Source organism: Bos mutus, chromosome 19 (assembly GCF_027580195.1).
Source record: "Bos mutus isolate GX-2022 chromosome 19, NWIPB_WYAK_1.1, whole genome shotgun sequence".
Classification (NCBI taxonomy): Eukaryota; Metazoa; Chordata; class Mammalia; order Artiodactyla; family Bovidae; genus Bos; species Bos mutus.
The window spans coordinates 50,911,211-50,925,930 of record NC_091635.1 but is presented as its reverse complement, the minus strand read 5'-3'; the positions used below and the strand labels follow the sequence as shown (position 1 = coordinate 50,925,930).

The window sequence follows — 14,720 nt, the reverse complement described above, 5'->3', positions numbered from 1 at the left end:
AAGTTGGTCTGGCTTCTGTCCTCGTACTCAGTTTGTGAGTTTTTAATGATTAAGTTTCAACACTATGGATTTTTTCTATAGGAAATAAGTATCGGCTGTTAGTATATACATTCTTCTAACATTTTAATCCCAAGGAACCTTTGTTTTTCTACAGAATGTGAGGAAGTTTATCCTCTCCAACCTGCAAAAGTAGTAACTGAGACTTTGAGAGGGTTTGGCTGTCCTTATTAATGGAGAAAATTTATGTTTCTCTGTTCTTCTCTAGAACTACTACATATCTCAATGATAATTAATGGCCAATTCAATAAGCAATTCATTTGTGGAAAAAATAATTTCCACCAAAGATAATTCCAGAATGCTTTTTTATTCTTATGCTAGTATATCTGATTTAGACCAGTGACTTCTGATATATTTTCTATATTAACAGTACTCCTGAACAGGAGCAGCTGATGGTAGTGTGGCTAAGCTGGATGATCAAAGAAGAGGCTTACTTTGAAAGGTAAGATGACTTCATTTGTATCAGATAGCTGAGTAAGTTTTCTTATCCTTCCTTTGGAAATTCACATTTTCTTTTCTGTTTCAACAGTACTTCAGGCGTCTCTGCTTCTTTTGGAGAGATGTTATTATTGGTTGCTATGTACTTTCATAGCAACCAGCTCAGTGCTATCATTGACTTGGTCTGTTCCACTTTGGGAATGAAGGTAATTTCCTCTTATCTTCTTTCTAAAGAAGATGTTTCTAACTGGACATTTCCTTGTAATGTTAAGCAAATAGGTTGTTTTTATTTTGAAGTAATTTTAGTTGTTCAATAGTTTGAAACTTTATCAGGAGCTCTCTAAAAAAATACATTATGTAAACATTATTTACGAGAATAATAGATGTTCTATGTAGAAAACATAGTAAAGAAGGGAAAGATATAATTCCATGTTCAGAGATATCAAGTACTATTAATAGTCTGGTATCTGTTCTTTCTTTAAATTGATATATATATATATATATATAGTGGTTTTAATGAACTTACCAATATATAATGAGCACTTCCTCATATCAATAAATATTCTAATACAACATAATTTTCAGTGGCTGCATTGTAGTTATTGTGTGAGCTGATTGTGACATTTTTAATGATTCCTTTATTTGCCATGTAGATTTTTCTAATTTCTGAATAATGCTTAGATGAATATCCTATGTATGTAAATATACACACAGGCATCCATACATGTATATTTTCAAACACTTTTTGGATTCCTTCCTTAGGATAAAGTTATAGAAAGCAGTACTAAGTAAGGGCTTCCCTGGTGGCTCAGACAGTAAAGCCTCTACCTGCAATGCAGGAGACCCGGTTCAATCCCTAGGTTGGGAAGATCCCCTGGAGAAGGAAATGGCAACCCACTCCAGTACTCTTGCCTGGAAAATTCCATGGACTGAGGAGCCTGGTAGGCTACAGTCCATGGGGTCGCAAAGAGTCGGACACGACTGAGCATGTGTGTGTATATATATATATATATACACACACACACACACATTGATGTCCCAGTTTTTCTATAGGGATTTTTATTGATTTATTTTTCCTTTTACTGATTCAGAAGTGCTCTTTATATATAAATGATATGCTGTTATGCCTTGTATATCATATTTCATTGATTCAAGACATGTATTTTACCATATATTGAAACTTGGATTCATTTTATAGTTGATGCATAATGTTAGTGTGATAGTGTTTGCCTTTCTTTATTTACTTGAAAAGCTACTATTAAATCAGTGGTGCATATTATAATCCTTATTGTCTTAAAGATGGAGAAGTATAATATGTTGCAGAGGATTTTTCCCAGTCTTTTCTGCCATGTGAAAATTATTTTCTATGTGTGTAATATATTAAGTTTCTTTTGTGGTTCTTATTTTGTTATTATGCTTAGAAGTGCTTTTCTTTCCTCAGGTTAATAGAAATGGTCACCTATATTTTCTTCTAGTGTTTTTGTGGCCTCATGTTTTACATTTAAATCTTTAATACATGTGGAGTTAATATGGGGTGTGATGTCATATGCAAATGTTTATTATCCAGAAAGAGAGCTAGCCCACCTCCATTTATTAAATAATCCACTTCTTCCCACTGACTTAAAATGCAATAATATGTTTACTGAGTACTTAAAATTTTTTTTTATTTATTTGGCTGTATATATCTTATGGTATGTGGGATCTAGTTTCCTGATGAGAGATTGAACCTGGGCCCCCTTGCATTGGGAGGTCAGAGTCTAGCCACTGGATCATAAGGGAAGTCCCACTAAGTACTTTCATATTTGGTTCCTGAGGAAAAATACATTTTAGTGTTAGGTTTGAGAAGCTACTTCTGAAACAGAGTATTTGAATGTTAATTTTATGTATTAAGTCAAATTGTGCTTCATATATTTTATTTTCACCTGCTGTTGAAATCTTTTGGTTGCTTTGTTTTATTTTATTTTTTTTTTTGTAGAAAAGAGCCTTTCTTTTCTTGTTTTTTATTGGAATATAATTGCTTTACAGTGTTGTGTTTTGGTTGTTTTAGATTGTAATTAAGCCAAGCTCCTTGAGCAGGATGAAGACTGTCTTCACACAGGAAATTTTTACTGAGCAGGTACTTGTTTTAACTATTATCTTAGGTACTTCTTTAACTATATTTTATAACATTCCTTGTGAGAAAACTTGTGTATGTTTCAGTTTAAGAGAATAACATAGTCTTTATATTCCTTTTTAGTTTCCAATGATGATTTATTTAATCTTTGAAACTTCTGTAAAGAAAAATCCTGTTTTGAATTTGTTTTCAAAGCTATTTATTACATAGAAAAGCGTGTGCTAAGTAAATTTGCTTACTTTGGAGACTTTGAGTAGATACCTAAGAATATAGTCTTAGATGCTGTTGACGGGGGTCTCACATGGGGTCAAAGTGTTAGGGGCTCAGTCGTGTCCAACTCTGCCAACCCATGCGCTGCAGCCTATCAGGCTTCTCTGTCCGTGGAATTCTCCAGGCAAGAATACTAGAATGAGTAGCCATTCTCTTCTCCAGAGGAACCTTCCTGATCCAGGGATCAAACCTGATCTCCTTCATCGCAGGCATATTCTTTACCGTCTGAGCTACCAGGGAAGTTCACTGACAATTGGGATTGTTAGGAGAAAAATAACAGAGATCTGTTTAAACCTTTTAGCTGTAAGGTGCCATGTCTAACTAGGTTATAGGCTAGAGTCTAAATTCCTTATTCTTGTATTGACTTGTTCTTATTTGGTCTCAGCACTTTTGTCCATGGGTAATACTAATAATATTTTATTTTTTCAATGATGGAAACTATTCTTTTTTTTTCCTTTTTTTTTTAAAAAAATTAAACTATAGATGATCTACAATATTATGTTAGTTTCAGATATACAACAAAGTGATTTGGTTATACATATATATGTGTATATATATATTTGTATTCTTATTTATTTTTTTTTAATTGAAGGATAATTACAGAATTGTGTTGGTTTCTGCCAAACATCAACATGAATCAGCCATATGTATACATATGTCCCCTCTCTCTTTTAAGATTCTTTTCTATTATAGTTTATTATATTAAATGTAGTTCTCTGTGCTATATGGTAAATCCTTGTTGTTTATCTGTTTTATATATTATAGTCATTGAGCCCAGATTTTATGATTCCAAATTTTGCATATTTTTTAACTTTACTCTAACCCCTGGCAGTGTATCTGTGTTTAGAAGTAAATTTTTAAAAAGTAGAGAACTTTACAAATTCCCATATGTGTGATGCCACCTCATCACTCAAAATAATTAAGTCATGTCATGATTGGTTTTTGTCACTCCCGCCAAAGGACCACATTAGTATTGACAGTACACCTGGCTACTTCTCTCTCTTTCATAATAATTTTGTATCTGATTCTGTCATATGTATTGCTATTATTTTTCCCTTTTAGGTTGTCACAGCTCATGCAGTTCGAGTCCCTGTCACCAGCAACCTGAGTGCCAATATTACTGGATTTTTGCCTATTCATTGCATTTACCAGCTTCTGAGGAGTCGTTCCTTCACCAAACACAAAGTATCAATAAAAGTATGATCTTACATTTATTCTTCAAGCTAAAATCTGAGTGAATGCTTTTTTCCCAGTTCTCTTTGAGTTTGCAGACCTTGACTGTGGATTTGTATGTGAAAGGTTTTTAGTTACTCCTCACTTACATAGTTATGGTAATTAGGCTCTTAATTTCAGATTTTTAAAACAGTATAGCTGTTCAGTTATAATGTACAATAGTACTAATTCCTTTTAAATTCTCAATGATATTTAGCAATTTCATTAAACTTTAGTAAGAAATTGCCATTCTTTATACTTGGTTTTGTTTACCAAACTTAGAAGGTTGCTGGTTAGCCATGACCAGTATTTATAATCCATTTGTCACAAGGACTTCTAATATTAAGCTTGCACATATTTTGATATGTTTTCAATTTGTTATATAGTTGGCTATAGCAAACAGGTCCTCTAAAGAAAAAGCTTAACCCACAGGAGGTTAAAATAGAAAAAAATTTGTTTGAACCCTTTCTAAGAGGCTATTTTATTTATAAAGAACCCTGAACAACATATGCATTGCTATATCACATTTGATTGTCCTTGTTTTTATGATGTAGTGAAGTTATTTTCCATCTTGATTGTATCTTCTGCTTTTTATATTTTTTGCAAGTGAAGTAGAGAAGAATTAAGGGTCCAAATGCACCCCCAGTGTTTCTTCTTGGCCTGCATTTGTGCAGATAGTTAATCTCCCATATGTGGTTGTCAGAGCCACCTTCTTAATCTGTCTGAGGCTTGTTGTGAGAAACTATTCCTTTCCCTAAATGCCTTTCTGCTGTGGGGTCTTTTACAGCAGCATATATGGTGCTCTAAATATAGATATAAAAGGGACTTGACGGTGTTTTTCCCACTACTTAAAAACCAATAGATTAAAAACCTGAAGTCCAAACTCTAAACTCAAGCTGTCATTTTTAGGTTTATCTTCCATGGAATAATATTCTCAATTTTAGGAAAGAAAAATTGTTTCCATTTTAAAATCAAAGGCAATTATGAAACTGGATGATATTATTTAGCAACTGCTAAAAGTTAATAGTGAGTTTTACTTTTTCATAAATCATGTAAAATTATATGTGCTTGTAAAATTTTGCTTGCTTTTTCTTATTGCCATAATTTAGTGCCTGTCACCTTCTTTTCTAGGACTGGATTTATAGACAGCTCTGTGAAACCTCCATTCCACTCCATCCTCAGTTACTTCCTCTGATTGACGTGTACATAAATTCTATACTTACTCCTGCATCTAAATCTAATCCAGAAGCCACAAATCAGCCAGTCACAGAACAAGAGATACTCAATATTTTCGAAGGAGTCACTGGGGTAAAATAATGTTGTTTTTTTTAACATTTATTGTTCATTTTTCTTTTATTCTTCACACTTACTCCACATTTTTCCCCAGATTATTAGAGGAGAACCACTTCTAGGTGGTTCTGAATTTAAAATGGTATTCAGTTCTTTAGATCACTTATGAATATTAAAAAATGGTATTCCATGTAGTTTGTTGATTAGGCACTTTTTGAAGAAGAATTTCAAAATCTCCATTTTAAAGTTTAAGGAATGTCTTGGAGGTTGTATGTTTAACAAAGGATTATGTGACATTTCAACACATTAAACTAGCTTCCTGAGAATTTAAGATATACCTAGATTATTTTTGGAAAATTTGGAGTAAATCTTTTTTTCTCCAAATATACTTAAATGTACACTATCTTTTTTTTAGGAATTATTTTCTTCATGGTAATTTCAGATAATACTTGAGATTCCTGTAAATGTAAACTTTTTTCAGAAGCAGCCCTGTCTTAAAAACTGTGAGGTCGCTCAGTCGTGTCCAACTCTTTGTGACTCCATGGACTATAGCCTACAAGGCTCCTCCATTCATGGGATTTTTCAGGCAAGAGTGATGGAGTGGGTTTCCATTTCCTTCTCCAGGGGATCTTCCCCACCCAAGAATTGAAACCAGGTCTCCCGCATTGTAGGCAGACACTTTACAGTCTGAGCCACCAGGGAAGTTTAAAGACTGTTAAGCATGTTGATTTTCTCTCTCAAGCCATCTCAAATTTAACTTAAACTTCACATTGTCAATTTGAGTTTAATGTGAAGACAGCAATAATTTCTCCCAGTTTCTTTAAGCTTGGGAGTAGCAACACCGAATAATCTATTTTGAGTGCTTTTACTATCAAAAAGTACTCATTGGAGCTTCCCTGGTGGTCCAGTGGTTTAGACTCTGTGCTGCCAATGCAGGGGGCAGGGGTTCTCCTGGTTGGAGAACTCAGATCCCACATACTGCCTGTTTTGGCCAAAGGGGGAAAAAAAAGCACTCGTGAAATTTAACGGTATTGTTTATAATATGACCCCCAGGGTGACAACATCCGCCTTCATCAGCGTTTCAGTATCACAGCACAGCTCTTGGTGCTTTATTATATTCTGTCTTACGAAGAAGCTCTCCTAGCAAATGCCAAGACTTTAGGTAAGTTGTGTAGAGGCTAGTGTTTCTGGTGATAGTTCATCTTATTTGCTTATGTTTTGTTACTTTCCAGGCTGCTATTGGAGAAGATAAGGTCAGATATTCCAACAAGCTCCAGCATCTTTCTGCAGTCTTTGCAGTGTTAGCTTTTCATACTCTGGTGCATAAGTTCATGTATGTGTGGGCATATAATCACTCCTGACGGCTCAGTGCTCCTTTTAGCAGGCTGAATTAATGATTAACTGAATTGTCTGTATTTTAACAATTTTAGTGACCTTATTGACGAAAGGTAAATTAAGACATAAACCTGTTGGTACTGAAATAGAAGGTTTTTTGCTTGATTTCAACCTTTTTCCTATTTTTCCTTCCATTAATATGAAGAGTAACAGTCTAATCAAAGCAGTAGGAAAAAAAACCAACAGAAGGGTTTCCTTTGCCATTAACGTTATCATTGAACTTAGGTACTTTGTATAATATCAGAAGGTCACATTTAGTATAGATAATATTAGTATAAAGTAGTATGTTTTCCTCTGTGTGAAAAAGAAAACTCACCTGTATTTTGGCTTGCTGAATGTAAGACTGAAGGCAGACAGAGAAGGGGGCTGTAGAGGATGAGATGGTTAGATAGCATCACCGTCCCAATGGACATGAATTTGAGCAAACTCCAGGAGGTAGTAGAGAACAGAGGAGCCTGGTGTTCTGCAGTCCATGGAGTTGCGAAGAGTCAGACATGATTTAGTGACTGAACAGCAACAACAGCAAATGTAGGTAATTCCATATTCAAAGCAAAAAGTGTCATTAAAAAGTAATAGGCGTGGTATAGATGATCTTATTTGCAAAACAGGAACAGAGACATAGACATCGAGAATAAACATATGGACACCAAGGGGGTAAAGGAGGGTGTTGGGAAGAACTGGGAGATTGGGATTGACATATTCACACTACTGATACTTGTATAAAACAGATGACTAGTGAGAACCTGCTGTACAGCACAGGGAACTCTACTCGGTGCTCTGTGGTGACCTAAATGGGAAAGAAATCCAGAAAAGAGGAGATACACGTATACGAATAGTTGATTCACTTTGAACAGTAGAAACTAACACGACATTGCAAGGCAACTATACTCCAAGAAAAATTAAATTAAAAAAATGTCGCAGGCATTGAGTATTATAATGCAGGGAGAATTCTTTTAAGGGATTGTATTTTGTCATGGCTGAGTGATTTTACTTTTTGAAAGCTATAAATTAAAGTTACTTTTCAATGTGTGGCAGAGGAATTTCTTTCATTTGTATGGAGTATTGTGTTTTAAATATACTGTGAATTTCTCAGCAGCTTTCTTTTCCTGACTACAGTTGTTAGGGATATACAGATGATATCCCACAACTATAATTATAGTCTGTCATTTGAGGGACAAGATGGGCTAATAATAAGCATTAAGTAATAGTCTCCCACTTTTATGTGTTAAGGGATATGACACTTGTGATTTAATAGATACTAGAGGATTGAGTTACAAGGAGGTATTCTGGGGAGAACTCAGACCATGAATACTGTAGTAGGGGACCAAGATACACTCTTAGTTTTTATTTAAATTAATGTCTAGCAAAAAAAATAATATCGGAAAGTACAGAGACTAGTATAGTCCACTTTCATGTATACACCAGGCAGAATTAACAAATCACTCAGAATTTTTAAGACTGGAAGAATCTTTAAAGATAATGACATGCTCAGTTCAACCCTGTGTTCAGGTGAAGCTGCTGTTCCTTATGCAATAGTCTGATGGATCTTAATTGGAAAGTTAAGAATTTCAGGTTTGGTGTACACTTTAGCCTGGATTGAGTCTTCGAAAAGGAACTGGGAGATTGTAGAAAAGTTATTAGGTTTTTCTTGGTCTTCCCTGGTGGCTCTGCAGTAAAGAATCTGCCTGAAATGTAGGAGACTACCTGCAATGCAGGAGAGGTAGGTTTGATCCCTGGGTCAGAAAGATTCCCTGGAGAAGGAAATGGCAACCCACTCCAGTATTCTTGCTTGAGAAATCCCATGGACAGAGGAGCCTGGCGGGCTATAGTCCATGGCATTGCAAGAGTTGGACACGGCTTAGCCACTGAACAACAAAATGATTAGGTTTTTCTAAGATTATAGGCAAAAGATGGTGGCTTGGACTGGTAGCAGTGTATATATATTTTGAAGAGCTGAGAGGTTTTGCTGATGAATTCATTAGATTTCAGAGACAGGAGCCAAGGTTGATGTGGATGGAGGCTTTTGGACTGAGCTAGACAATGGCTATCTACTGAAATAAATGGCAGGTTTGTGGGCAGTCAGGAGCTGGTTTGGGACACACTAAGTTTGAGATGTCTGATGAAGTGGGGATGTTTTGAAAATAGTTGTAAATGCTGGCCTGGAATTTAGATGAGATAAACCTGGACTGAAGCATTGAGATTCTTCAGCATATGTATGATATTTATAATCATGATATTAAGTAGGATTACCAAGGGAGAAGGTGTGGAAGGAGACTCGAGGGCTGTGATGTTCTGCATGCTAAGAGAAGAATGTTTCAAAGAAGAGAGCAAGATCACTTGTGTCAAATGATGGTGATGGATCAAGTAAGGTTAGGACTTAGGCTCAGCTGATGATCAGGTTTAGCTTGCTAGAGGTCCTTTGACCTTTACAGGACCTTACAGGTCCTTTTTTTTTTTTTTCCCCTCAGAATTAAAGCCTGATTTTAGTAAATTCAAAAGCAAATTAGAGGGGACCGCCCTGTCCCGCCCGCCCCGCCCCCGCCAGCCAGGGTGCTCTAGGTGCCCCGCGGAGACCCTCTGCACCCGTGCGAACATGGCGCTGTGCGCGGTGCGGAGCGTGCGGGCCGCGGTCGGCAGCCTGCGCGCCATCTTCGCACCCAGCATGCCCTGCTCGCCGTGGCCCTGGGGACTGCGAGCGGGTGCTGTCTGGGCGCTGCACACCGGCCCTGCTCTGCTGTCGGTGCGGAAATTCACAGAAAAACACGAATGGGTAACAACAGAAAATGGTGTTGGAACAGTGGGAATCAGCAATTTTGCACAGGAAGCTTTGGGAGATGTTGTTTACTGTAGTCTGCCTAAAGTTGGGACAAAGTTGAACCAACAAGAGGAGTTTGGTGCTTTGGAAAGTGTGAAAGCTGCTAGTGAACTCTCTTTTCCTCTATCAGGAGAAGTAACTGAAATTAATAAGGCTCTAGCAGAAAATCCAGGACTTGTCAACAAGTCTTGTTAGGAAGATGGTTGGCTGATCAAGATGACATTCAGTAACCCTTCAGAACGAGATGAACTAATGAGGGAAGAAGCGTATGAGAAATACATAAAATCTATTGAATGAAAATGGAACCCCTAAATAAACTACTTTGAAACAACTTAATCTAGCATAGTTGTCTTAAATTCCTGGTGGATAGATATTTAAAAAGCAACTTTTAGCAAAAGAAACTACTTACAACAATGTTTCCTGAAGAAAATACCCTTTAACTTTCGAATGATTTCAGATAAACACTGTGCATCTTTTTCCACAGCTTCCTGTGATTTTTAGGCTAGGCTCCAGTTATTATATTCAGAATTCCTGAAATTATCTCTGGTAAAACTAATTACGAAAATTATGTAAGTCAAGGATAACATGGTTATCTTAAACCTTATATGACATTGTAACTTGCTTACAGCTATCCTTGGATTTGGGTCAAGATTATCTTCCCACTAGAAATAACTGCCAGTGGAGAAGTTTGTTAGTTGTATAGTGTCCAATGAAGAATATTACTATCTTAATTTTGCAATATACTGTGTTTGCTGGTGCAATTTTTATACAGTGAAGCAACAGCCTTGCAGGAGAATAAACAATAATAAAATATTCAACTTCTTAATCATGAAAAAAAAGGCAAATTAGAGGAGATAATACTAAACACAGTGAGTACAGACAGTTCTTTTGAAAAGTTGTAAAGAGAAGGAGGGAAATGAATGTGGTAATTGGAGAGGAAAATAAGGTCAAGAGAGGACTTTTTATTTTTTTTTAAGGTGAAAGAGTTAAGAGAATATTGTATACTGTTGGAAGTAATCTAGTGGAGAGGGAAGCTTTACGAGAGAATCCCTAGAGGGATGTCCTTGATAGGTGAGAGGGGACCGGGTGTGGAAGACAGACGGAGGGATTGAGCTTTGCTTGGAGCATTTTTTTCCCATAGTTTAAGAAATGTTTTCTTTTTCTAGCCTGGTTTCTTAGTCCAAAGGAATAAGTTAACTGCAGAATATGTCATAACATGAGAGAAGTTTTCTCTTCCACAGCCAAAAATGATGAGTATTCCGCCTCAAATTTATTCCTACCTTCGAAGTTGTGTTGTTTCAGTACCTTGCTAACTGGTCTGTGGTTTGGGGCTTTATAATAAACATTATTAGCAGGCACCAAGTAGCTGTTGAAGCTCAAATACAGGATTCCAACATCTGAGATAGAGCCAAGTATTAGAATATCATAGTCATTAAAAAAAATGTTTTATACATACATATTTTTTCACATATGATTTGTTTAAAAATATTTGTAATACAAGTGCATATATAGTGTGTTTAGTCACTCAGTCATGTCCGACTCTTTGCAACCCCGTGGACTGTAGCCCGCCAGGCTCCTCTATCCATGGGATTCTTCAGGCAAGGATACTGGAGTGGGTAGTTGTTCCCTTCTCCTGGGGATCTTCGCGACCCAGGGATCAAACCTGGGTCTTCTGCATTGCAGTTAAATACTGTATTGATCTAAAAGAACATGTGTAAGAAATAGCATAATAAATCCCTTGTACTATCCCTTTATTAATACCCCATTAAAATATGAGCATTGCCATTGTATTTTCAGTTTTTATACTTAAAAAAGGTTTCCTGTTTATTATATCTGAAAATTTTATTATTAGGTAAAAGTTTATTTTTATGTACTTTAAAAATTTTTTGATTTTATATTGGAGTATAGTTGATTAAATTAAAGGGCTTCCCTGGTGGTTCAGATGGTAAAGAATCCGCCTGCAATGCAGGAGACACGGGTTTGATCCCTGGGTTGAGAGGCTCCCCTGGAGAAGGGAATGGCTACCCACTCCAGTATTGCCTGGAGAATTCCATGGACTGATTAGCCCGATGGGCTACAGTCCATGGGGTCACAAAGACTTGAATGTGACTGAGAGACTAACACTTTCACTTTCTTTTCATAGTTGATTAAAAATGAGATGCTAGTTTCAGGTGTACAGCCACGTGATTCAGTTATACCCTTACAAGCATTACAGAACATTGAGCTGAGTCCCCTGTGCTATACATAGGTCCTTGTTGGTTATTTATTTTAAATATTTATTGAACATTTTAAATATAGAAGTTATATTTACATATTTTCAAGGTAAAAACAGTACTAATGAGTACTGAACATGTTTTATCAGCTTCACCTGTTTATCTGCTCCTAAAGCAGCCAATGGGATGCTAAATACAGTCTCACACTTAGGTAGCTTACTTGCTTAACTCTGTCCCTTAACATCATTTATTTTGTTTTTTAAAAATACTTATTTATTTTGTTTTTGGCTGTGCTGGGTCTTCATTGCTGCGCACCAGCTTTCTCTAGCTGTGGCAAGCAGGGACTGCTCTTTGTTGCAGTCCATGGAATTCTCCAGGCCAGAATACTGGAGTGGGTAGTCTTTCCCTTCTCCAGGGGTCTTCCCAACCCAGGGATCAAACCCAGGTTTCCCGCTCTGCAGTCAGATTCTTTACGAGCTGAGCCACAAGGGAAGTCCGAGAATACTGGAGTGGGTAGCTTAGCCCTTCTCCAGGGGATCTTCCCAACCCAGGAATCGAACTGGGGTCTCCTACATTGCAGGCGGATTCTTTACCAACTGAGCTATGAGGGAAGCCTAGTTAAAGTATATTTGTTTTATTTTTGGCTGTGCTGGGTCTTCACTGCTGCACACCCACTGTCTCTAGCTTGGCAAGCAGGGACTGCTCCTTGTTGGGGTGCATGGGCTTCTCATTGTGGTGGCTTGCGTGTGGCGGGGCACGGTCTCTCAGGCATGTGGGCTCAGTTGTGGCTCCCGGGCTCTAGAGCACAGGCTCGATAGGTTGTGGTGCATGGGCTTAGTTGCTCCGTGGCATGTGGGATCTTCCTGGATCAGGGATTGAATCCATGCCTCCTGCATTGTCAGGTGGATCCTTTACCACTCAGCCACCAGGGAAGCCCCTTACCTTCATTTAAAAACAAGCTCTGGCTGCTTTGTCTGCTTCTGTCCTGTTTCATATGAAATCTCCTTTGTCATCAGCAAACAAGATCTATCTTGTGATACTTGGAGACTGTAATGTTCAGGGGCTCTAAATTCCTGCACTTGAAGTTTTTCTTTGCACTTGATAGTTAATTATTGTCTTCCCAGAAGAAAGTTAACTCCACCTGCCTCTTTCAAAATTAGAAACTTTTAAGCAGACACTGACAGATGTTATTTCTTGGCAGCTTGAAGTTTCAGTACTGTAAAATCGAGTTTGACCAAAAAAGGTTCTAACAGTAATATGATCATCCTGTGGAGTAAAAGTATAAGAATTTTAAACTTATTTCATTATTTAGCTAATTGCTTACCTATCTTACCAGCTTCCCTGGTGGCTCAGACGGTAAAGCGTCTGCCTGCAATGCGGGAGACCCAGGTTCTATTCCTGGGTAGGGAAGATGCCCTGGAGAAGGAAATGGCAATCCACTCCAGCACTCTTGCCTGGAAAATCCCATGGACAGACTACAGTCCATGGGGTCCCAAAGAGTTGGACATGACTGAGCGACTTCACTTTACTTATCTTACTTAATGCAAAAGAACTGTTTTTTAAAATAAAATATTTATTAAAAGAGTGTTTTACTGAAGAAAATTGAGGAAGTGAGAAAAGTACAAAGACCAGAGTATAAACCACCCATAATTCTACTGCCCAGAGATAATCACCATAGAATTTTGCTAGGGAAAAAAACCCTTCAGTCTTTGTATGTGTGATAACCTTCATAAAGTTTGGAATCATAAGTTTTTAATCTACCCTTTTACTTAAGACTACACTTTAAGCATTTGGCCTATTACAGTACATTTTCTGAAACATGATTTTTAATAGCTGTAAAATATTTCTTCATAAATGTGTACCATTACTTAAAAATACCTTATTATTGGAGATTGTTTCTACATTTTGCCATTATAGAGACTGGCGGAATGAATATCCTTAGAACTAACTGTATACAGATATAATTATTTATTTCTTTAGGACAGAACTACTAAATCAAAGATTTTTGAATTCCAGTGTTTAAAAAATGAATTGTCATACTGTTTTCCAGATAGTTTTTACCATTACAGACATTCTGTAGAAGACATATGTATAAGACATTTGTATAGGATGTGAGTACCAATTTTTTTGCATTCACAATGATAGCAGTTGGGTGTTATCATTTGTTTATGGTATATTTTGATTATAGAATTCTGAGGAGAGGAGACGCTTTGAAAGTAAGGTACTAACATTATATGACTAATCACTTACATTTTCTTTTAGGATTTTATTTCATTTTTAAAATTTACATATGCCTTTAATTAATTTATGTATGTCCACCTCCCAGCAGTAAAAGCCCTGAGTCCTAACTACTGGACCACCAGGGAATTCCCTGAAATATTTTTTTCTTTTAAAATTATTAAAATGTAAGATTCATGAAGTTATCAAGTATGGGATACAGACTGGCTTCCCAGGTGGCCCAGTGGTAAAGAATCTGCCTACCCATACAGGTTTCAGTCTTTGGGTGGGAAAGATCCCCTGGGGGGAGGGCACGGCAACTCTCTCTAGTACTCTTGCCTGGAGAATGCCATGGACAGACAAGCCTGGCAGGCTACAATCCGTGGGGTCGCAAAGAGTTGGACATGACTGAGCACACATATGTGGATACAGATTCAGTTTAAAATTTTTTTTTCATTTTATGCATTTATTTATTTATGTTTGGTTGTGCTGAGTCTTCATTGCTGCGTGGGCTTTTTCTCTTGTGACGAGCAGGAGCTACTCTGTAGTTGCAGTGTGAGGGTTTCTCATTGTTTTGGCTTCTCTTATTGCGGAGCATGGGGCTCCAGGGGACTTGGTTCAGTAGTTGTGCACAGGCTTAGTTGCTCTGTGGCATTGTGATCTTCCTGGATTGGGGATCAAACCCTTGTCTCCTGCATTG

At 37.1% G+C, this 14,720-nt stretch overlaps 1 protein-coding gene and 1 pseudogene across 4 annotated transcripts in view; both read left to right on the top strand.

The window, feature by feature from the left end:
- Positions 1 to 14,720, top strand: part of INTS2 (integrator complex subunit 2) — a 57,211-nt gene that overhangs the window by 16,658 nt on the left and 25,833 nt on the right. For all 4 annotated transcript variants that reach the window (XM_070390557.1, XM_070390558.1, XM_070390560.1 and 1 more), the window contains exons 10-15: positions 428 to 499; positions 587 to 701; positions 2,543 to 2,611; positions 3,941 to 4,075; positions 5,222 to 5,398; positions 6,434 to 6,542. In XM_070390557.1, coding sequence (XP_070246658.1) covers positions 428 to 499; positions 587 to 701; positions 2,543 to 2,611; positions 3,941 to 4,075; positions 5,222 to 5,398; positions 6,434 to 6,542 — 677 coding nt within the window. The remainder of the gene's footprint in view (positions 1 to 427; positions 500 to 586; positions 702 to 2,542; positions 2,612 to 3,940; positions 4,076 to 5,221; positions 5,399 to 6,433; positions 6,543 to 14,720) is intronic.
- On the top strand, positions 9,369 to 9,887 carry LOC102286936 (glycine cleavage system H protein, mitochondrial pseudogene; annotated as a pseudogene).